Source organism: Acomys minous (assembly GCF_964271855.1).
Source record: "Acomys minous genome assembly, chromosome: 10".
Classification (NCBI taxonomy): Eukaryota; Metazoa; Chordata; class Mammalia; order Rodentia; family Muridae; genus Acomys; species Acomys minous.
Window position 1 is genome coordinate 42,962,849 of NC_140491.1, and position 25,189 is coordinate 42,988,037.

The following is a 25,189-nucleotide window of genomic DNA, read 5'->3' on the forward strand; positions in this document are numbered from 1 at the left end:
AATCATATCTATCTCTTGCAACTAAGATGTATATTCTTGTGCTATAAATAGGCTAGTAATTGATAGGACCATGATTTGATCAACTAACAATTAACTTGTATAACTTATTTATCCTAAACAGCCTGCAATAGCACTTTCAAAGTATTGGAAGTAAACCTTGTATTATAATTGAGTTATATGGGTACAATATCTTGTATTAGAGTAGAAAGATATATAATGTGTGTGAAGAATAATCTTACATTTGAGTACTATACCACTGTATCTAAAATTAAACTTATTTTGCATCTATATACAAAATTATATACCAGAGAATTAAAAATAACCGTGCGGTGACAATTGAGGCATTAAGTTGAGGAGTAGATTCACTAATCTACTTTTTGTTTTATCTTACCTATATATTTCTATATTCCCCCTTCTTTCTTTTCAACCCCTATCTCCAAACCTAAGAATATAAGATAAAAGAAAAGAGAGACATCCCTGAGTCCAACCTTGTTTTCTCTCTAAATAAGACCAATAGCAACTTATAAACCAACCCTCATTGAAAATAACCCTCTATAGCCCAAGAAAGCAACCAAAAGCTACCCGACCCCTCTTAAAAGAAATGGGATGTCGTTCTTTTAAGGTTTCTACCAGCTGATTTGGGACAAACAATACCTTTGTAGGGGCCCAAATAAAATTGGGGAAATGGTTAAACAAGCTAGGAATAGCATTTCTGGTCCAGTTTCTAAATGTTGAGAAATTCCTGCCTGAATTAGAGTCCTGTGAGCAACAGTCTGAAATCCTGGACAAATTGGGATTGGAAGCTTTCTTTGAAGGTGTCCTATTCTGATGTGGACCAGCAATTGAAGTGCTTGGTCCTATAACATGAAGGATACAGGATGTCAGTGTCCAGTCTGCTGGGAGGAATTAATATTGTCAGGTCTGATCCAATATCAGTGTCTGGTTCTTTTCTTCTGAAAACATAATTTCACACAAGCATTATCCAGTCCTAAAATTATAAATGTATGAGGTGTGTAGGATGCTAGTTCTCTAATTTGTGTATGTGCTGAAGAAAGATATCTGAAAATCTTCATTCATGCCATATAAAGAATGGCATCTAATAATAAGTCACAGGGATTTTGTAACCAACAAGAAGCATTGTCTATGCATAGACATTCATGTCTCAGCCAGTCCCACCCATGTAGTGGGATTAGCTATATAAGTTACCTGCTCGTTCTGCAGTTTGAATTCTTCACATCCCAATTGTAGACCCCTCCATCATTGCTTCCTTATCCCGCCCTCCCTCCTTCATCCTCTTTCCCTTCCTCCTCCAATCCTCAGAAAGGGGAGCCCTCCTTCCCTAATATCTGACCTCAGCCTATCAAGTCTCATCTGTACTACTTGTATCCTCTTCCTCTGTATATAAATTTTTATTTTATTATAATTTATTCACATTACATCCCGATTGTTATCCCCTCCCTCTTATATTCCCATTCCCTCCCACCCTCCTTTTTCTGCCTATTCCATTCCCCTAGACATCTGGCAACCGCCTATTAGGATTAATCAGAATAGCCTGCATCCCCTTCCTCTGGGTGCCTGCTACACCATCTTGCCAAAGGGCAATCAGAGGATTACAGCACTCTGCCCCTCTCCTCCACATGGAGAATTGGCAGTCCATAGGCTACCTCTGAACAGGGGTGTCTTAGTTCTTGATATGCATTTTCCTTGGCTGGTGCATCAGTTTGTTCAGGCCCCCTTGTGCCCAGATGTGTAGGCCTTGATGGTCTCCCTGAGGAGCTCCTGCTCCCTCCCAGATCCTCCATCCCCCCACTCTTCCCTACAACTCTCAGTGCTCCTCCCAGAGTCCAGCTTTGAGTCCAATATCTGTCCTGAGCACCCACTGGGTGAATACTCTCAGAGGACATCTATGTTGGGCTAATATACACGTATAAGTGAGTACATACCATGGGTGTCTTTCTGCATCTGTACTACCTCACATAGGATGGTCATTTCTAGTTGCATCCATTTGCCTGCAGATTTCAAGATTTCCTTCTTTTTAATAGCTGAATAGTATTCCATTGTGTAAATGTACCTCAGTTTCTTTATCCATTCATTGGTTGAAGGACATCTAGATTGTTTACAGATTCTGGCTATTATGAATAAAGCTGCTGTGAACATACCTGAGCAAATTTCTTTGTTGTGTGGTGGAGCATCATTCAGGAATATAATAGCTGGTTCTTGAGGTAGCCCTTATTCCCAGTTTTCTGAAAAAGCACCAGATTGATTTCCAAAGTGATTGTACAAGTTTGCACTCCCACCAACAATGGAGGAATGTTCCTATTTCCAGACATCCTCTCAGCTCATTCATCGTTTGAATAAAGGAGGGCTACTGAATTTGATTTAATTTCATATCCAGACACTTTGCTGAAGGTGCTTATCAGCTATAGGAGTTGCCTGGTAGAATTTTGAGGGTCACTTGTATGTACACTATCATATCTTCTTCAGATAGCAATACTTGACTTCTTCTTTTCCAATGTAGATCCCCTTGATCTCCTTTTATTATCTTATTGCTTTGCCTAGAACTTCAAGTACTATATTGAAGAGCTAAGTAGATCGTGGGTAGCCTTGTCTAGTCCCTGATTTTAGTAGCATTTCCTTGAGTTTTTCTCCATTTAATTTGACCTTGGGTACAAGCTTGCTGTATATAGCTGTTTTAGGTATGTGCCTTGTATTCCTGATCTTTCTAAGACTTTAAACATGAATGCCTGTTGGATTTTATCAAGTGGAAAGATTATTTTCTAAACTTCTTTTTAAATTTCAGTGCTGGCTAGTTACAAAATGCTTCTCTCTGATGTAATTCAATAAATGTATTTTGCTAATATTGTCCTTTAGATTTAAATTATATTTCAAAAAAATTTCTTTAGTTCCAGTTAACAGAGCAAAATGCTTTAGTATGTACTGTACTGGAAAGAGCCCTACAGACAAGGAATCTATGCTACTGTTCAGTTTTGGATAAAATTTAAATTATAAATCATTAGTAGGTCATTTATTTTATCTTGAATCCACAAGTTTTCATATCACTCTCAGTTTTGTTTGTAACAATCAGTATGAAATATGTTGTAAACAATGCATGTAGGTTTCTCTTCTGTTTTCATAGTGACTTAAGTTTAATTATATTCAGCATATCAATATTTGTTCTTTAAGAAATATTAATATCTTATTTGAAAGGAAGAGTGCTTTTGATTTAACATTATATTTCATTATTGGCAGTTTAATATATTCTTTAAGTGTCTAAGGATTCTTTTTTATTACTAAATAGAAAGATTAACTTTGTATGACCATATTTTCCACATTGGAAACATCATTCCACCAATAAAATTTTCAGTGTAACTTTAAGAACTCTAGAATATAGTATGGAAATTGCTTCTTCTGAATAGGCAGTTAAAATATTTCTTATATTTTAGAAAACATCTAAAAAATAAAGGACACAAAATAAAATAATATACTGTGGGGCAGATTTAAGTTGTAACAGCATGGTGAAAAGTAGATGAACCATAGTAACCATGCTTTACCATAATCTACCATCACTCAACAATGCTTGCAACAAGAAAAGCAAGAACTGGTTAATCAGAGACCTCAGCCAAATTAGCAGGCTTGATGGATCATTTGACCTGCTTGCTCCAACTTGGGATGGATACAGTCAGTATAGGCAGCTTCCCAGTGTATAGCATTTGTCCATGAGTTAGCATTGGTTGAGTGCCTGCTTTTTCATATTAGACTTCTGGTTTTCATTTTTATGTTAATGTTATAAAGTTGTCTGTTACTGGTCTTCTTTTGTTAACAAGGAAAGAGGATCCTGGTTACTTTATTAATGGTTATTGAGGTACTGTGACAGCTACAAGAGTATTTGTGATAACATTGTCTACAGATTAGGAATGGTCAAACTGAGTTAAGAATTTCCCCCAGATCACAGATTTATCAAGTGATACAAATAGAACTTGAATTGAGAAGATAAAAAATAAGCTGCAGTCCTCTTGCAGCTTTTGGCTCTTTATTCACCTAAAACATAGTTGTGATGGACTATTCTAAAAGCAAAGTTACTTTGTCTATGGTACTGATCTCTTAAGGCTTCTTCTATAACTTAAATGACCACGCAGTAAGTCTTTAAACTTAACAGTATATGATCACTATGTTTGTTTAGATGATAGTTTGGATCTAAGACAGACACAAAATGATAAACATTTTATATGTATGAGGGATGTTGAGTAGTCATATTCAAAGACACAGGAACCATGATGGTTGCTGGCAGCTGAGAAAAATGATAAGAATTGCTCAGTTGGGATAGTCATGCAGTTTTCCAGGGTGAAAACCTTCTGGAGATTGGTGTACACATGAGTATAGTTAATACTACCAAAGGGAACACTTAAAATGGATAAGGTGGTAAATTCCATCATATGTATTTTGCCTCGTTAAAAATAAAGACTATTAGTCAGACATGATGGCATATACCTGTAATTCCAATATTCTGAGAAGGTAAGGAGTTCAAAGCCAACACTGACTATATGACTGCCCTTAAACAGAAACAAAATCAAGATTGTACGTGACAACTTATCATAGTATTAAGTTAACTTATGTGGCGCCGTGGGGAATGCTCCTCATTAATTTATGTTCTGTTTCACAGTGATCTGCAGCCCTGGATCCTACAATCCCCGGGATGGACCCCATTGCCTGCAGTGCAACAGCAGCCTGGTGTATGGAGCGAAGTCATGTGTATAGGCAGTGCCTTAGATGACACTTATTAAACAGAATAGCTTATTTTTTGAAGTGCTAAAGTATAACTCACTATTATGCCAAAATTAAATAATCAAAATTTACAAAGATATGGTGTCCTCATTCAATCCAGTATTATATGTATCATCTTTCTTGGTTAAGGGTATAGTTGCATTTGACACCAAATGAATCCTTGTCATTGAATTTTAAAAATTGTTTAAAATGTTCTGTATTGGGTGATGTTAAAAGATTTTTTAGGAATTAAAAAACATTTTATCTTTACTATATATCATCTAGATTCTGGACATCATATTGTTTTATAAGAGCTTTAATTTAAACTTACATAATTTTAGCTAATTGAGCTCAGCCTTTCACAGCCCAAAGCCAGTTTCTAAAATATGTCATGGGTCTCAGTATTACACATGCTAGTGTAAGACCTAGTCCTAGAGAAACTGTAGCCTTTAATACAATTCAGTGTGTTGTCTTAAACAATCAGTTTATAAATTCTTAAGCCAGACATGGTAATATAGGCCTGTAATTTTAGTACTTTGGAGGTAGAGGCAGGAAGATCAGGAGTTCAAAGCCAAGGGTAGTCTGAGATCCTGTCTCAAAAATCTCTTCTGTTCCCTCCTTGACATTTGAGAATGGAACGACCATTGAATTTTCTCAGTAGACTGAAGCAGTTTTTCTCCCTGATAGTGCTTCCAGAACAAACAATTTACAGTTATCACAATTTTCATTTGCTGTACCATTGCATGGGTACTGTGTGCCAGAAGTCACTGCTGCTGCCACTAATACTTATCTTCTTTTACATTGGGATCCACGTTTGAGTATGAGGGTTGTCAAAATGTAATGATTTAAATAGAGAAATTCCCAAGGAACTTTGGAGTCATTTTCTAAAGTCCCTGGTGACTGGTTCACATTTCTTTCCTCTTCTCTGTGAGAGATTGCCAGCTTTGCTTTGGACAGCTCCTGTCTTAAAACAACAGAGAATCAAGGATGGAAAGCACAAACAGTTAGATTTCAGCCCCTTGAGCAGAGGGCTGGCTAACAGAGAGCTATGCTTGTTGGCTGGTAGAGACTAAGCTAGCTAGAAAATACCCTGGTTTATCCTCCTGTGGACATGCACATCCTCAGAATTCTCACACAAATACTAGAAGGCAAAATGCTTGTGGTAGATTTTGGCCAGCCCTGGTGGTAACTGTTTTCTTTCTCTGGTCTTTCATGTTCATCAAGTGGTTGCTTCTCTATAGTTCATAGATGTTTTTCAGTTGCCTTCTTTCTTCTGGCAGGTAATATAATATACTGAGCATTATATGATTTTGGTGAAATATTGTAACTCGTGCATACATTCTGGAACTTCTAAGACCCAAGTCTTCTTCTCTAACACTTCGTGAGGCCATCCCAATGTCTTTAGTATATATTGGGTTTGTTGCACTATGTTCTTTCAATTGTCCACCTAGAAAAGCAGAGGTAGTGCTGTAATGGTGGTGGTAAGTTGGGAGAGCAGTGTCTTCCAGGAGACACAGATGGCCTGGGGTAAGAGTAAACACATAATAGATGTGTGAACTTTAGAAACATATTAAGTTTCTAGTTTATACAAGCAGACTTTCCAACAAAACCTTACAAAAGTTAGAGGTCAGAACAAGGTAAAATTAAGAGGTTAGCTCAGTAGAGCAGTCTTTAAGAAAGAAAAGCAGAGGACAGACTAGTAAGAGAAAAAGAGACATTAATGATTACTTTTTTTCTCTTCATATAGTAAAACAATCCATTTTTTATTCTATAACATCACAGTTGTTTTAATCAATTGTGTTTGTGTTCAGCATTTAGTTATACTAGCATATTCCTAGCCATAGCCCTCTTCATAGGATATAATTAGGTTTCTATTTTAACAAAAGGCCTATTAATGAAAATGTCAGTAACTAAGACAGCAGTTACTTCTATTATAATTCCAGATAAGATGTGAAATTGACTTGTTTAAAATGATGCCAGTGTGTGCCAAAATCTGTGAGCAGTTTCAGGGAGTTCTGCTTATATCAAAATAATTTCCTCCCTTTTAATTATATGATCAGATAGTTTAACCAACACCTAGAGATATTTTACCATCATTTAAGGGGAAATAATTATTCCCAATTTGTATTTATTATATTTACATTAAATGTGTAATATGTTCATTTGGCAGTATGGAAATAAAGATCCTTAAATTTGGCTCAGTAATCTCATTTCCGAAAGATTCTAACCAGTAAATCAGATAGGTGAAATGGTACTAAGTGCCACAGCAGATTTAATTATAAACAAAATTAGCACAAATGCCATACAAGAGAGGGTGACAGACTGACACCAAGCCAATAAATTGACTGTCACATTTTCAAATTGAATGAATTAACTCAGATTAACTATATACTCAATTGTATTTGTTTGAATCATTATTATTATCTTTGTATTTTGAGTTTTAAAACGCACTAGAATGTTTATCTTCTGATTGTCTCATGTAATAGTATCATGCGTGAGTTTTTGATGCCTTCTGTTTACCAAAATTTATTCAATGAAATTAATTAATTTCAAAATTTTGAAAGCAATAAACTTACTTTGAAAAACTGCAGGAGTAGATATGAGAAAAGATGTTGTTATTCATCTTTCCAGCACTGGTTTCTTGCTTCCCTCTTCCCAGCAGAGCAGCAGGTTTGCCTACACAGAGCATCATCTTTCTAGAAGCTGGAGGAAGCCTTTCCTGCATCCCACGAGGTGACCCAGCCATGGGAGTAGGATGAACAGTATGTTGAGGGCAGATTAAAGATCTCAAAAGCACTGGGGCTCTGAGGATGGCACTGAAACTTTGTTCTTGTTAATTGTGAATCCCAGCCTGCTCTGCACTTGCCAGTTCTATGACTTAGGAAATTAATTATATAAAAGCAAGATAGGTTTTCTGTTATAGATAAGACAATCCTAGTTCTTCAGTTGAGGGGAAGCCTGGTTGAGCATAGTTCACTTGTGCACCATGCAGCTCATGGGGCCACAGACTGAAATAAAGGGAGACCAAGGAAGACTTATGTTTTCTGTACCTTGACAACACTTTGAAACTTATCCCATGAATTATCAAAATGTGTTCTTCAGCCTCTCAGCATACAGCTCCAGCATGAAGTCTACTCAGGGCAAAACCACAGAGAACGCGAGGCTTCACATTCTGGTCCCTTGGGTTGCTAACTTTCCCCCTGTGCTTTGGCTTTTTCCGTTACTCTAAGAAATGCCAATTCTATATAAGATGTTCTAGTTTCCCACCGCAGGAGGATGACTTTAAATTACTTAGTCTTCCAATTTGAGTATGAGAAGTTCTTTGCTTGGAAGAGGATAGTGTGTGTGTTGTATTATATATAAAGAAAGATCAAGTCTCAAACTTGATGTGGCCCAGGCTGCCTCAAATGCTCCACATAGCCAGAGTTGGCCTTGAACTCCTGACTCTCCTCCCTCCACCTTCTGAGTACTTGTATTATCAGAGACACCATTACACCAGGCTCTGTTCATTTATATTTAAAAGTATTTAACATGTGTTGTCAAAAAGTCATAGTAGAAACATGATTAAGTAAAAATCATGTGAGTTTCAACGATCTGCATACTGTTAGTGCCTACTTTAGAAATGACAAAGTGAAACCCATCAGCACAGCCAACACCATCAGACATGCTTACAGTACAGATATACTTGATATACTTCACTCTAAGTTCTTGTCAATATTTTACTTAAATGTGAAGTAGACGTATGATGTATATCTGAGGCAACACTGAGGTGTGTATTGAAATACTTTACAAACATCAATGATATTTGAGGCATCTGGAGTATTCTATTAGTACCTTTTATTGACCTTATTTGAAGTATTTTAACAAACTGAAAAGTATTTTAAAAGTGACTACCTTGAAGTGCAAAATGCAGTTTAATAAATATTTTATTTTGTAAATCAGTTCATAACACATATACTCATCCAACAAAATATACAAAATAGGTTTGATGGTATCAGTTTAACTCCCCATAATGTGATGGTAATACAAAAACATTTTCCTGGCAGATGCAACACATGAATGGATTTAAAATAAAAAAGGTGTTATGTAAATTATACTTACTTTAACTGAATTAGAATCTCTAAAACTTTTAAACCTCAGTCTCCTCATATCTTTCACTTATCTAGCTAATGAGTACTTATGTACAGCTTGTGCTTTATGCTGCCATCTGTCTCACTCTATGTTTGAAATATCCATTTAATGCTCGCAGGAGCGGATGCTCTCATCCCATTTTGCAGATGAACACTGAGTTACAAAGGAGGTAGGTAATGTGCTCTTGGTAAGCTGAGTGATAGACTAGACTCAGACTTGCAGTAAAGGAGACAACAAACAGGATCTTCTAGCAGTGGTCCAGCCTCATTCCCAGAGATATCGATTCTGTAAATGTGGAGCAAGAACAAGGCCTAGGAAGAGGAAATCTTGTGATGCCTTCTAAGTCTAGTCTGTTCTCTGAGTCCTGACCCCAGCCAGCTGAGAAAGCTTTTGTTTGCTTCCCAAAGGGGCTCATTATGGACTAACAGTTTTAAGTTTCATAAATGATCTCTGTCAATAGTTTAAATGTTTTTTAAACACACCTCTTATCATCTGTACTACTTCAAATGTTAACATCTCCATTCACAAAGTCACTGCTTGCTTTGCTTTTCCTCATGTATTTATCCTTTCAATTGTAGTTGTATTCTTTTGTGTACAAAAAAGCCTATTGAAAATTTAAAGACATTTAGTCTTGGCTTAAGCAGAAATCCAATTCTGTTTCTGATTCAAGGGTTATATACTCATATGTGTGAATTTTTAAATCATCTAATAGGCTGTCGTTAATATATAGCCTACAAAAGAGACATTAAAATAGTAATTTTATGTCAACCACTTTTATTGAAACCATTCGTATTGTAAAGCAGAGATGCAGTCTTGGGTCAGAAATGGAAAAGACTCATGGGCATGGCCTCACGGACATGGACCCTGGTACTGGAGGGTCCACTCCAGTCTAGTCACCTCCACAATTGCTGTCGTCATTTTGATTGGGAAGAATTTTTTATCGTTGTTTTTCTTTGATGACTAACAGACTTAAAATCACAAGCCTGTCAATGTGCAACATAGGCAGGCTGGTTTTGCAATAAGTGTATAGTAATCTAAAGTTTCAGAAGATTGAGTGAAAACAAAGTAGGCAAGACACAGTAAAAAGGCACTTAATTTTCCTAAGCCATTGATTGCTTACTGTGTACTGTCAACTTTCTGATTTTACCTCTAGCCACTGTATATAACAAGGTAGCTGAAAGGTTGTTCTGACTTGAATGTAAACGCTAAGAACAACATATAGTACAATCACTTATCTTTACTGACTTAGGCCTTCGGGGAATATGCTAGAGTAAATGGTCCTTGGAGCCAAAGATTATACACTGCTTACCCAGGCCTGAACTGGATTCAGAACTCAAAGTGCTTTTATTACTCGTGGGATGAAATGAAGGATTGACTAAGGCTAGCAGGTGCATCAGTAGTGGAAAGGCTTATGGTGGCTGCCCTATTCCTTCCTTACCCAGCCATGCCCCACGAGGACACTGGGTTTTCTGGCTTTTGGAACCAAATAGATCTGACCTCAGCAATATCACCAAAACTTGGTGTTTTCTCACCGCAGAGTTGGTGATAGCAGATGGCAGAATTTACAGTTTGAAAAATGTGTTTTCCACACATATAATAAGTGATAGTTTCCTTTACTAACTCTAAAATGCTTAAGCAGATCCATTAAGACTTGAGTATGAAACACAGGCTCGTGTGTTGACGACTTTGAAGAACAAGCTCACGTGTTGAATGCTTCATAGAAGTATTTTGGAAGCAAATGAAAACTTTAAGAGGTGAGGCTTGAAGGAAGAAGTAAGTCCTGGGGACATGCCTGTGGCCCTTGCCTCACTTTCTGTTACTCCCTTTCATTGTTTGCTGCTGCCAGACAAGAACCTGCACAACCAAAGCTGCTACCACCATGACGTATTGCTTAGCACATGGAGCCAGACAACCAGGAGAACATCTAAATCTGTAAGGTAAAATAAATATCTCATTCTTTACAATGCTTATGTCACATGTCTGTCATAGCAGGAAAAATAAGTCACCAGTATAGAAAGGGTTACACTGTTGGGTCATATTTACAAACTCAGTACAAAAATTATAAACAAAAGCAAAATATCTACTAATCTTTGAAAATTTTTTGGTTTTGGTTTTGGTTTTTTTGAGACATGGTTTCTCTGTCTCTGTCTCCTGGACCAGGCTAACCTAGAACTCACAATGATCTGCCTGCTTCTGCCTCCCTGAGTGCTGGGATTAAAAGCATGCACCACGACACCAGGCTTGAAAATCTGCTTTAATAAGACAATTAAATTATGAAGCAAGTAGAAAAGGGAGGCCAGTACCAGCTTTGTGAGGAGCTACTCTAACTGACAAGTGTCAGGACTGCACAGTTGTGCTAGGAATGCAATAGGCTGCTCATGCCCTGTGCTGCTTGGGAGTAGGATGCAAGAGCGTTTTGGATGCTGCCGTCTCATTTATAGAGGCCGTTGTCTAAACATGAGTGATAAGACTTTGTGTCCCAGGTTCTGATTCTCCTCTAAAGCAAACATGGATTCCCGCCCACTCATTCACTAGGTTGAATCTTTAGGCACTTTTTCAACTTCCTGAATGTCCAGAGTGGGGCTACTTTTGTAGGTATTGTGAGTTTAAATGAGATAATTGAAAAAAAAAACCCTATAGACCAAAGTAGAATTGCATTTAGTTTAGAGCATAAAACAATCAAGAGAGTATGGAAATGAACATTCACATAATAAATCTAGAATACGGAAATGAACATTCACATAATAAATCTAGAAACAAACTAAAATTTGAATTCCAGAGGTTGAAGAACAGTAGTAAGTGTTAATCAGTAATTAAAATACTAGCAAAGATTAAATAAGATTGGGAAATGTTACTTCTTCCTGAAAATTTAATTCTAACTTAAGTGGGAGATATTTATAATTATTTTCAGTTAGCAGCCTGCAACAATAACTTAATAAATGAGCAGGTATACTCATCAATTGTATTTGATATCACTGTGTATTGTGGCTTGTGTCCTTGTTAGAGAATCACAGGGATACATTTCTTGCCTCATAAAGTGCCAACAGGCCAAACACTTGGAGCTCATCTTCACTTAAGTCTTCATGTTTCTGAATCTTTGAGTGAACAGCCTCACCCTGATTGCCAGGATGCTTTACAAATGAGAGTTAAGTTTGCCGCATTCACTCTTAAACGTTTTCTGGCAGACTTGGAGGGTCTGGATCTCTAGAATCTGGCCCACTGATTTAACACCTGGTTCCTGGAAGCCAGCTGCAGTGCACAGCCATAGTACACAGACACAGGGAGCTATGCAGAAATACTCAACACCCTAGAGGCTAGGATCGGAACATTTTATTCCAAAACATTGCTATAAACAAAGAAATACCAAAACTTTAAACTTGATTGCATTTATTATAAGTACCAGTTTTCATTAGAAGTTTTCTTCAGTATTAGAATGTTTACATCAAAACAATTTGTCCTGACCTGCACCAGAACTGGCCATTGATTGTCACATCCATCCACAACCATTGTAGAAGTGAGCGATTTGATCCGTGGGAGGTAATGGTCTATGTCCTGGGTGTGTGAAATGTGCTAGAAGTCTGAAAAAGAAAAACATAACAGGACAGGACAGGCAGACCACAGTGTTTGAGCTGCTGTTTGACACACAGGTGCAGTGGACTGTATGTGGTTCAGGAAACAGAACTTCACGTTTCATAGCAGATGCTTGAGGAAGTGAATGCCATAATATGATTTAAAGGTATTTAGAAATGAGAGGAAACATACATAAATTAACCTTTAGGTATTAACAAACTTTTTTCAATACCAGAGCAGATTGGACTGGGCCTTTCTGCATGTGAGACATTTTTTTTTTTACCACCGAGATACATTCCAGCTAGTATATAATATATTTATCTATTTAGTAGTGCTGGAAATAAAATCAAGGTCCTTGTGCATGCTAGGCAAGTGCACTTCTGCATAGCCACCTGCGTTCTTGGCTTATGATATAATTTTTTAAGTATGTGCTAAAATGACACCAAATTAGTGCTGTAACAGAGACTCCGAATGGCAATCTGGTTAAGGACCATAGAATCTTCCTCAGAAGTCATGACTTGAAAAGACACTACTGTCCCCACATACTTGTAAGCATGCCATGTTAGAATCAGCTGCTGCCCAGGCAACAGTGCACTCAGCAGCCATTTCTTCCTTACAAACTCCTACAGGTACCCAGCTTGGACACTGAGTCTCTAGCCAAGAGCTTCCAGACTCCAGGATCTGTCAACTGGAGACTGAGTTGACTTCAAGTGGGGTAATTGATGGCCACATATCCTGTTTCCTATGCACTTCCCTGCCTCCAGCATGGGGCTCAGAGCCCAGCTGGAGACCCGTGTCCTGATATCCCCTCCCTGAGAAGTACAGGAAGAAACTTCCTTCTGCTGCTTGGATTCTGATTTCCTTTCTCAGAACCCCTGCCCTGTTGTCTGTCTCTGGTGCCAGCAAATCAACTTTCCTCTGAGACCATACCAGGCTGTTCCAAACTGTCTGCCTGTTCACAGCATTCATCGCTGTCCTAATAAACTCTTTACTCCCAGCAGTCCATCTCAGTATCCCCCTGAGCACCAATCTGAAATCTTTCACTGCTGAAAAACTTAGGGACAGGTCTGGGTGCCCTGCAGCTGCTGCTGACAGAAGGCTGCGTCCTCCCATAGCCTCAGGCTGTTTTTAGAGACAACTGTTCTGAGGGGGCTTGGCTGTTCTGTGCAATTATGATACCTCCAAGCAACCAAATGAAAACAAAATCCTAGTGTAGAAAAGTAAAGCCTCAAATGGAAGCAACTGGCTTTGCATGAGAAAGTGAAGGAAGCAGGTGTCTTATACCTCCCCAAGACAGGAAGAATCTGGAATGTGAAAAACAGACACGCTAAGTGTGTATTCATTCCAGAATAAGTGACTCTGTCAGCCATCCTCAGACACTAGTTCTAAGGATGAGTGTGGAGAAAGTCCACCAAGAGCCTCGGGTCACAGGAGATAACGCTGAAGAGGAGACAGTGTTATGAGTCATACTTGTGTCTACTTCTGGTCCTGCCCAGGATGATGATGACGTGTAACATTACCCTTCCTTCTTACAGTGCTTTAGAGAAAAAGTCACTGTAAGAAAGATAATAGTATCTGTTGCTTATTGAAACACTTAATAGGTTGTTAGTATTTGTTAAATCATTCTTTATGTTTATAATTTTTCTGTATACTTAGTCTATATTTAAAATAACATGTTGTGTTCAACAGTCCTTGTTTGAAATTGTACATTTGTGTGCTTTAGATAATGTGAACATTAAACATATTTCATTGTTTAAAATCAAACCAAAGCATAGGAAATCTCTGAATTTTCTGACATTGTTAAGAATGTTTTAGGCATTGTATACATACAATGCTAAGGAAGTAAAGAGGAGAGGGACTTAAGCATAATGAATTAAAATTTAAAATATATAAGATTTAATATCTTGGCATACTTTATCAGACCAAGCAGATAATGATAGTATGAATATTAAAACATTAAAAGTAGTATAATCACTGTATGACTCCATCCTGAGGCATGTGAGCTTCTGTAGGCACAGGACACTCTGGCCTCTGTATCTTTACAGTGGGGCAGCAAGCCCATCACAGGGCCCCAATGTACCTCATGCTTGTTGCATTTGGGGGTGAAGCACACAAATGATAGTTTCTGCCCCTCCTTGAAAAGTATGGGGAGAACATTGAAGAATGAACCCCAAAAGGAAACAACTTATCTTTGTAAGTTTGAATTCTTTCTGGAGCTACTCTGAGGCTCACATAAGCAGCTCATATTTTCATACCTAAACATAGGTTGGAATTTTGGAAGCAAGTTCATTTAACACATTTGTAAGCACAACCCCCCTTTTAGCTTGATTAAATCCCTAATAATTATGAAATCCTTATAGAGCAAGCCGATTAGAATCTTAGAGATTGTAGCATTTAAAAGACAAGCGTATTTGAATTGTGAGGCATGTACAAATAATTTCAATTTGTACTATCCCCATGTTATTTTGCAGTTAAAGTTATCTAGCTTATGCTATGTTGTTGAAAACTTAAGGAAAGACTTATGTGCACATGAGGAAGAAGAAAACTGTTTCTATCTGAAATAGCTCTATAGACCTGATCTGCAAGAACAACAGTTTCAATTGAAAATAATCATAATAATTTCATTATTTAGGGTATGCAGTACAGAAAGCCTGGGTTCTTCCATATTTTCTTATGTATGAATGATGTAAGTTATTCTAATGCAATCACAGTCACTGTGCTCCAGCTCCTAGAATTGTGCCTGAGACAGGACGGGACCCACCGCCTTACATCAAGAAAGTCATCACAACATTGTGATCACTTCCTCTGCAGAAGAATGAGATTTGTTCATTCAGTGTTCATTCATAAATGCTATATTCTCGTAGCATTTACGATTTGTTCCACTGCAATAATTTGAGAGCCCATTTTCCATTCTGTAGGGATCCTGTTGCCAGTCAAGATAAAAACACAGGGCCCCACAGACTGGAGCTGTAATTCACCATGTCTTGTGTGGAGAGAAGAGGCAAGTTGTATACAACTACAACTAGCTCAAGGGCCCATATATTTTAGGATGATAGGGTCATTTGTTGGCAAGATGGTAACCTTATATGAGCTACCGTTGAACAATGGAGGACAGATGATGCCTAACAGTCTTTCATACTAAGATTTAAGATTTGGAAAGCTGAAAACAGGTACCTGAGTAACTAGCCAATAATACCCCTGAGTAGTTTCATGAAATTGATGTACATGCTAATCTACCTGACCCAAGATATTCTCCAAAATCAAAATAATATGTAAGCATATGCAAATGATTTGGTAATTTTTACATTTATTAAAGTAAATAATTATTCAAATTTTCAATGGTGAAAAATGCATCATCCAATAATAAATTACTGAAATTATTATATACTAGCAGGGTTTAGGGGTATACATTGTGCTCTTTTTAGTAAGTCTAGAAGCCTTCATTTTCTAGCCCCTAATTTGGTATATAATATAGCATAGTTATATAGTGTAATTTTGTAGTTCTGGTGCTATAGAAAAAAATGCACGAAGAAAACAAACCAACTCTCATTTTCTTTTTGTCTTCACAAGATTTTTTTCGTATAACAGGTACTTAATTTTAAAATTTAGAAAAATAAATGTAGGAAAATGTTCTTAAAGGTTGCAAATAGTTTAGTTTAGTTTTGTTTACACACATTAAGACCCCAATTGCCCCTCTCACTAGTGTACCAAGTGTTGATGTGGTTCACAGAAAGAGACCTGTCCCCAGTCACCATGGTCCAATCAGCAACACTTAGCAGCAGTGGTCATTTGTCCATATTCAACTGAGGATGTTTGGATCATACGTGACTGCAGGAAAGACTGTACTTAGCTTTCATTTTTACTTGTTAAAACATAATTGGACAAGGAGTAGTTTCCTCACGCTGTTCTTGATGCTAGATAGATGTATCACCTCACTCTGTCCTCGAGAACAGATCTCTATTGCAACTAGCAGTATGAGTACACTGAGGCCTGAGAGGTTTATACCATGTTCTACACTTCAGTCATATGCTCGTTCAAGAATTTGACTTTTCTCAGCTATTTTCCAGGGGATCTAAAGACTCTCCCTTCCTCACTCCCCCCACAGTTTTTTTTTACAATACCCCCAGTTTCACAGACATGAACACAAATGCCTTTCTCGTCCTCAGGGAATGAATTAATGCCATATTGAGAAGATTAGGTACCATGAATGAAAATGAAATGCATGTAAGTGTTTATTTGTGGGTTACTATGGGAACTGAAAGAGTATGTGCTAGCAATCTTTATACATACATTTCCCAAATGGCTAAGAATGAACTGATACACGAAATGGGCTGTTAAAATAACGAAGCCTATTTGTGTGAATTAGATTGTGTTCTAAGGGGGAGGATTGGATACATAGCATTTGTTAAATAGCATTTGAACAGGATTTTGATATAAAGCAGTCATCGTTTTCTGTAATTCCTTAATAGGGTACAGCATTTGATGTGCAGGTGTAAGAGATTCCTGGTACCACTAGCACCCCCTTGTGATGGAATGAAGGCTAACAAAGATATACCGGTACACAGTGAAGACGGTTGACAACAGCATTTTTTAATATATAAGACTCTAATAGAGGGATTATAGAAACACATTTAATATATAATAGTGGACTTTAGTGTACTTACTGTGAAAATAGCACATTTATTTAGAGAGGGAGTTTATGCCCAAAGTTCGTGTTGATGCTTTGAAATACATCCATTTCTGTCTCTTGCTGTAATTGTTACCAAGAAAAACAAAAGTACCAACCATTTTCCTTGACTCCTTATCCAAAGTCTTCTCTTTTTGATTGATATTTCTCAGAGTCATCTAGAATGTCACATTAGTAAAATATTCTAGAAAAACATGAGAGTTTTTGTATTATAAAGTCTACATTTGCCTGCATTCATGTCGCGTACACATGGCTTGCCGTTCAATTCTCCACGTACCCTCCTCATAAGTACAGTGACATATGGTGCATTCGTCAGTCTTCACTTCTCTACCAGCTGGGATGACAGCAGTTTCTGCAAAGCAGTTTGGGCCTGAAATGCAGAAATACATTTCATACTATTGTGTACATAAATGTATAATGTATATAATTAGATAAATAGCCCTGCAGTGTGTTTTAGTCATCTTTTTATGAAGGACAGTTAGAAAAACCGTAACCAGAAGAACAAAAACCACCAACTTTTTTTCTAAAATGAAGCCAGTATTACTTAAAATTTTAGGGGAAAAAAGCATTACTCTTTTCATAAGTAGGATATTCCATGTGGGGGCCAAGTCTGTAATCATTAGATTCAAATGATATTAAAGTTACTTAAAAAGTACAACCAACCTGTAGCTTCTGAAAACCAGGCTCACTCTTCATTGCAGTTTTAGCTGAGAGAACTTAGACAAGAAAACAGTCATTCCACAGCGTCCCCAAATGTATTAAAACCACGGCAACAACCAGGTGCCACAATTACCAGGATTTCTGTCCAGCTGCTGTCTGCAGGCCCCCAAGCCCAGAGTTACTGATTCTTTAAGTGTAGGGGCCAAAGAAGTAAGTTTGTAGGTGATGATAATGCTCACCTGGAACCGACGTTAGAGCAACACCCCAGTTACTGTGCCAGCGCATGTGGTCCATACTTCTAAAGACTATGAATAACTGCAGTACTTGTTAGTAACACCAAGGAAAGGCTTATGAGCACAAAGGTGTGCCTTCGGTGCCTAATTTCAGGTACCTAAATTCAGGGGCATGAAAAATGAATAGGAAAAATATTTTGGGTGTGAGTTGAAACTCATCCTGTTATAAAAGATTATGTGATTGGCCCTCAGAGAAGAGACTTTTCGGTCAGTTCTATCTCAGGTCCGTTGAGCCCTGTGTCTGAAGTGCATGTTGTCTTCAGCAAAAGACACTTATGTTCCATTTCTTGGGAGGAAACCAAGGGCAATGGGAAGCCAGAAGATTCCATGCAAACTTCCAAAGTAGGAAAGCAACCGACTGTCATTCTCAGCTACCTGTGAACCCCAGCAGTGACGAAGATAACGTCATAAACCTAGGGCTACAATACTGGCACACATACCTTGGCAGTAACCAACAGCTCTCTGATCTTAAAGCCCACTCAACAAGAGGGAAATCATGCCTGGCACTGGAAACCTAGCCAATTACCCAGGCCTAGTGAAGTCATGGATCTCAGAAGCGACCTTACAACTACCACTTTATTAAACCAGAATACTCCCTACTTTCTAAATATTTGTGCTTAAACCCACAGATAAGTGTAGTCCTTATCTCTCATCAAGGAAACTTCTCTTCACCATAAGTGGAGATCTTTACAGAAAAAAAAAAAACCACAGCCAATCAAAATGCACAGTTGTGGAGCACAGCCCCAACTAGTAAATCAGTAATACAACCTCTGCTCCTAAGTTTCATGGTTCACTGTGGAAGAGGTGACAGCAACCTTGTGAGAGCCAGAGGGCCACTGAGTTTGCTGTGATATTACATCTTCTAGGACTGTCAGAAGCTACAGCCATGAAGCCTCAGTAAGATGGCTGTCTAAACATGATCTGAACAATAACACCAGTAGATATACTCATTTAAAAGGGGAAATTCTCAGGAGACCTCAACCCCTTAAAGAGAGCTACCAGTAACAGGAATTATGAGAGCAGGAGAAATTTGTCTTCCCTGTGGAAGAGCATACCAATTGATTATTCAATCCCAAAGGTCATCCCTGGAAACATATACATATATAGGTACTGCAGACAGACTAAGCAGGTTGCACTTAAGCATGTAGGAAATATATATGTATGTAGGAAATATACATGTATATTGTATGTATATATATGTACATATATATGTAACAGACAGACTAAGCAGGTTGCACTTAAGCATGTAGGAACACACACTTGTAACAACATTTTGAAAGTTGATATATTTATTATGTATACAGTGTTCTGCCTGCATGTACACCTGCATGCCAGAAGAGGGAACCAGATCTCATTATAGAAGGTTGTGGGCTTCCATGTGGTTGCTGGGAATCAAACTCAGGACCTCTGGAAGAGCAGCCAGTGCTCTTAACCTCTGAGCCATCTCTCCAGCCCCAACAACATTTTTTAAAAAGGCCACAAGTTTGAAAGAGAGCAAGGGGTCAGTACATAGGAGAGTTTGAAGGGAGTACAGGATGGGGGAAATGGAATATTATAACTTCAAAATTATTTTGAAATTATGTTTGAATGACTACTTGGGCCAGAGATAGCTCCACAGATAAAAGTGCTTGCAACAAGAGCCTTCTGACCCATTCACCAACCTGAGGAAAAAGTGATCTCCAGAAAGTTTCCATCTGATCTCCACAGTGACACACATGTACCCACACCACTTGCATGCTCATGCTCACATACACACACACACACACACACACACACACACACTTTTTATTACTATTAGCTTTATTTTTGTGACAAATATACCTACAACTGTGCAACCTGCAAACGCCGTAGAAGCTAAAATATCATAAGTTATTGGAACCTAAATAAAGGCTCCCAACATTGAAAAGCAAGTCTCCAGATCTTATTCCCCACATTTCTTTGCTTCTAAAGTCATCCCAAACACAGATGTTTAGTGACAATGTGTGAGGACATTATAGATAGAGAAAGCACTAACTTGACATTTAAAAATTAATCCAACAGATATCTGCAAAAACCACTGCCTCTCCTTTTAATAATGCTTCCAAAGGAACAAGTCACACTTCTTTGGTGCCTATTTTTCTAAGTGTTGTATTTTGGGTGAACACACACACACACATGCATGCACACACACACCCATTCACAAGTACCCACATGAGTATATGTAGCCCCGTCTCTGTCCTTGGCCTTTTTCTTCTTGTCTTCTGCTTAGATACTAAAGTTCTGCCCTTGATCGCTTCTTTTCTTTTCCTCCTAATCCTCCCTTTCTTCCCTTTATTATTCCTCCTCCTGCAGAGACCTCATTGCCCCCTTGGGATGATGATCAAGTTGCAGATTCAGCAGCTTTCTTGCCTCTCTTGAGCTCCAGCCTTGTACTTAGAGGAACAGCTGCTGGATTGCCTCCAGGCAGCATGATCTTGCCTCACAGGGACATCTACTGACTTTCTGTTAAGGATACTCAGGTATCAGCTTCGCTAGACTTAGGCTTTAAATCTAAGGGTTCTCTGTATCCAGTAGCACTGTTCCACAATTCCCTAGCCCTCTCTACAGATGGCCTACCCATGCCTCTTCTCCACAGTCAGATGAATGCCCAGTGGGCCCCAGGGCAAGTATGAAAAAGTGCTTCTCCCTGGTCACTCTGCACCCACTTTGCCAGATACACCATGAAGTCACATTAGTTTCAAACTGCTTTTCACATCATTTCTTCTTTCTGCTTATAACCTTCCTTTACAGAACTTAGGGATACGATTTGCTTCTGATTCATCCTAATATCAGTGTGATCTGCATAGAAGACTCACTATACAATTGCTCTAAATGCCTGTATCCTGAGAGACTTAGAGGACGCATCTTCAAAGAAATACGGTACTGCAGTTTCCTAGGTGGCCTTAGACTAACTAGTGTAATTGCTTTGTGCCACGGTAGCCTCATCTACAGAAAGGGGAAAATAATATGCCAGGGAGTGTCCTTATGTGCTGCTCATTCCTCTTAGTTATTCTGAAAATGTCCTTGCCTGAATTGCTCTTCCTGCACTTTGTCCTTCTTGGGCTACGATGATTAATAGTTTTTCTTCTTCTTCTTTTTTAAATGTCACTCCAAGATTTGGGATTTTTTTTTAACTCAGTGCAATTTTATTCTTTGTAATGGCCAAAATTTGGCTGGTGGGTTGCGTGAACCTCAAGCTGCGTTTTATGTTACTTCTCATTTATCTTCCCACTGTAATTTATTTTAAAGAGTAGGGAAATTGGTTCTTTGTTCTTCTTTTACCAAATATGTATTTTTCTTTTCATTTTACTTAAAATCTTATCTGGGCTGGTGAGTCCATATAAGAACATGGAAACTGTCTTGTTCTTCATGGTCTCATTGGGTAGATTCATTGCTGTGTTTTCAACACCTACTCTGCTAATGGATACTTTGAATTTGGTTTCCTTGAAAACTTGGGGTGTATTTTATGATTCAGGTGAGAAATATAGAAATAATTGGAAACTTAACAGTGAAAAGAATATTCTGGGAAAAGGCAAAAGGTACCCACAATACCAAAAGCTTATAAAAATGATTAAGAATATACCATTCTGAAGAAAGGAAGCACCAATATATTTTGTTTCATGTAGGAAGGTTTTTCTTTTATACCCTTGTAAATAGAGGGTTACACCATCTCTCTTTTTCTCATTGTTAAATGAATTGCTAAGAAAAATACTGACTCTGGGCTTCCTGGAGGCTCAACTTCAGGCTATACTATAGGGAACAGAATCTACAAGCATTTGAGGTGTCAGATGTCTGTCTCCCGGGTCTGTGATAGCAAACAAACAGTAATTCTCCTTGCTCTGAACTCCTTGCTCTGTGCCGATGTGCTTTATGCTATTAAGTTTTGAGAGGCATTTCATGTTGACCAGTTTCTTTACCCTACCTAGTCAGAGGATTGCTCGGACTGCATATTTCATGTAACCACAGGGTGTGCACTTTTCTTACAGTGTGTTATTGAAGCAATGTAGATGCAAAGTGACGTTTGAAATACATGCTGCATTGATATGGACTGCTTTGACTTGGAAATGTCCTGAATATGTCCCCGCAAAGTATTTGAAATATGGTTCTCAGTATGATAGCAGTAAGAAGTGAGACTTTTAACAGGAAATGCCGGTCACTTAGGAGTATATCTTTGGTAGAAGTTAAGGTTTTTCCAATCCAGAAAGCAAGACCTAAGCAGATTTTCTGGCTTCATATCTGGTGATGTGATGTTTTCTTATACTCACTGCTGACAGGAATATCACCCACCATAAGGTGCTTTCCTGGGATATGGAGCCTATACCATCCCCTTGTGAATGCATTTCCTTTAAAGTAGCCTGCCTTGAATATTTTGTTATATTAATGAAAAATGAGTTAAAGCACAGGACTTTGAAAAATATGTGAGATTAGCTATTTTCCATGCAAAATAACTTTTATTTGAGTAGAGGATTATTTGGGTAACTTTTAATTAGAATTGTAGCCCATGTTCCTATATATTTCCTGTTTCAGATATTTAATTTAATTTATGATACACAAATTAAGAGCTGTTGCTCTTATAGTTTATAAATTATTTTGGATCAAGACCATATGATACATTTGGTGGATATAAACATCTTACTAAAATTTTTTAATATGACTTAATAGTTTTATTATATGCAAAATTAACATTACTAATATAGAGTAAAAAGCAGAGACAAGTCAACTTTAAAATACATATTGCTAATAAATAATACTAATAAACAAATATATTTAATATGTCATATTAAGTTGATGGTTGCTTCTTCCTTACTTTGAAAACCTATTTATAGCTTTTGCAGATATCCTTTTTTTTATTTTTTTATTAATTTATTCTTGTTACATCTCAATGGTTATCCCATCCCTTGTATTCTCCCATTCTTCCCTCCTTCCCATTTTCCCCTTATTCCCCTCCCCTATGACTGTTCCTGAGGGAGATTACCTCCCCCTGTATATGCTCATAGGGTATCAAGTCTCTTCTCGGTAACCTGCTGTCCTTCCTCTGAGTGCCACCAGGTCTCCTCCTCCAGGGGACATGGTCAAATGTGAGGCACCAGAGTACATGATAAAGTCATATCCCACTCTCCACTCTACTGTGGAGAGTGTTCTGACCATTGGCTAGATCTGGGTAGGGGCTTAAAGTTTACCGCCTGTATTGTCCTTGGCTGGTGCCTTAGTTTGAGTGGGACCCCTGGGCCCAAATCTGCCTATCATAATATTCTACTTGTAGGTTTCTAGGACCCTCTGGATCCTTCTACTTTGCTATTCTCCCATGCTTCTCTCATCCAGAGTCTCAATGGGATGTCCTCCCCTCTGTCCCAGTTTCCTGGTAAGTGAAGGCTTTCATGGGACATGCCCCTTGTGCTAGTATGCAGATATAAGTGAGTATATACCATTTGAGTCTTTCTGCTTCTGGGTTAACTCACTCATTATGATCATTTCTAGCCCAATCTATTTGTCCACATATTTTGGGAATTCCTTGTTTTTAATAGCTGAGTAGTAGTCCATAGTGCAGTATATCTTACTAAAATTTAAATTTAGATTTTATTAACAGGCTTCAATTATTAAAGTTTTCTATAGCTTTTATATTTTAAGAAGCAATGCTATAAAATAACCAAATTGGTTTATCTTTTGGACAACTCTTAATATCTGTGTCTGCAAATATATATTCCTTTATCTAGCATAGTAATTAAAATCATCAGATTCTGTATTTTCACTATCAAATATAGTAATTAGAAACCTTCTGATTTTGTATTTGTTAATGTAAATCAAACCAGGCAGTTGCAAAGGTAGTAGATAAGAAACTCAAGCATACTATATTCAGTGTCCCCCCGTCGTTATATCTTGTATAATTAATTATAGAGCAATATGAAAAGGGCAGTGACCATCGCATGGTGTGTATAATATATATATGATATATACACATAAATATGTATAGAATATGTTATTTTTTTCATTTATGGAGTTTTGTATAGTAAGTACCCAAGACAGCACAGAGAACTGCTTATTGGAGAACTCCCTCATGCCATGCGTCACAGTCATATGAACTCTCCTTTATCCCACCACCCTTAACACTTCAGGAACATAGTGTTCTCTGTATCTACAATATTGTGAAAATAGCATTAGATAAATTGAGTCATGTAGCATGTTAGTTTTTTGTGTGTGTTTATTAATTTATTCATATTACATCTCGATTGTTAGCCCTTTACTTGTTTCCTCCTATTCCTCCCTCCCTCCCACTTCCCCCCTTCTCCCCTCCCCTATGTCTGTGATTGAGGGAGACCTCCTCCCCCTATATATGCTCTTAGAGTATCAAGTCTCTTCTTGGTAACTTGCTATCCTTCTTCTGAGTGCCGCCAGGCCTCCCCATCCAGGGGATGTGGTCAGAAAAGGGGCATCAGAGTTCATGTGAGAGCCAGATCTCACTCTCCACTCACCGGTGGAGAATATCCTGTTCATCGGCTAGGTCTTGGTAGGGGTTCAAAGTTTACTGGCTATATTCTCCTTGGCTGGTGCCTTAGTTTGAGGAGGACCCCAGGACCTAGATCTGCCTGTCATAAAGTTCTTCTTGTAGGTTTCCAGGACACTGTGGATCCTACTATTTCCCCATTCTTCCATGCTACTCTCACCTAAAGTCTCAATAGGATGTCCTCTCCTCTGACCCACTTTCCTGGTAAGTAAACTTTTTCATGGGATGTATCCCTTGGACTAGTGTCTTGATATAAGTGAGTATATACCGTTTGTCTCTTTTTGCTTCTGGGTGAACTCACTCATAGAGGAATATCAAATGGCTGAGAAACAGTTAAAGAAATGCTCGTCCTCATTAGTCATCAGAGAAATGCAAATCAAAACACTGAGATTCCATCTTACACCCATCAGAATGGCTAAGATCAAAAACTAAAGTGACAACACATGTTGGCGAGGATGTGGAGAGGAACACTCCTTCATTGCTGGTGGGAATGCAAACTAGTACAACCACTTTGGAAATCTATCTGGCTCTTTCTCAGAAAAATGGGAATAGCACTTCCTCAAGACC

General features: G+C 38.1%; 2 protein-coding genes across 4 annotated transcripts in view; one reads left to right on the top strand and one right to left on the bottom strand.

Moving 5' to 3' along the window:
* Nucleotides 1–7,351, top strand: part of ZPBP (zona pellucida binding protein) — a 191,120-nt gene extending 183,769 nt beyond the window's left edge. For all 3 annotated transcript variants that reach the window (XR_014782265.1, XM_084797308.1, XM_084797307.1), the window contains one exon: nucleotides 4,661–7,351. Coding sequence is in view for 2 of the 3 variants with exons in the window: in XM_084797308.1 (XP_084653434.1) it covers nucleotides 4,661–4,755 (95 nt within the window). In the remaining variant the exon portion in view is untranslated. The remainder of the gene's footprint in view (nucleotides 1–4,660) is intronic.
* A 1,318-nt stretch (nucleotides 7,352–8,669) lies between these two features.
* The window catches only part of VWC2 (von Willebrand factor C domain containing 2), a 142,883-nt gene continuing 126,363 nt past the window's right edge, over nucleotides 8,670–25,189 (bottom strand). Inside the window, exon 4 of the mRNA XM_084797309.1 lies at nucleotides 8,670–17,519. Within this exon, the coding sequence (XP_084653435.1) occupies nucleotides 17,368–17,519 (152 nt within the window). The 3' untranslated portion in view covers nucleotides 8,670–17,367. The remainder of the gene's footprint in view (nucleotides 17,520–25,189) is intronic.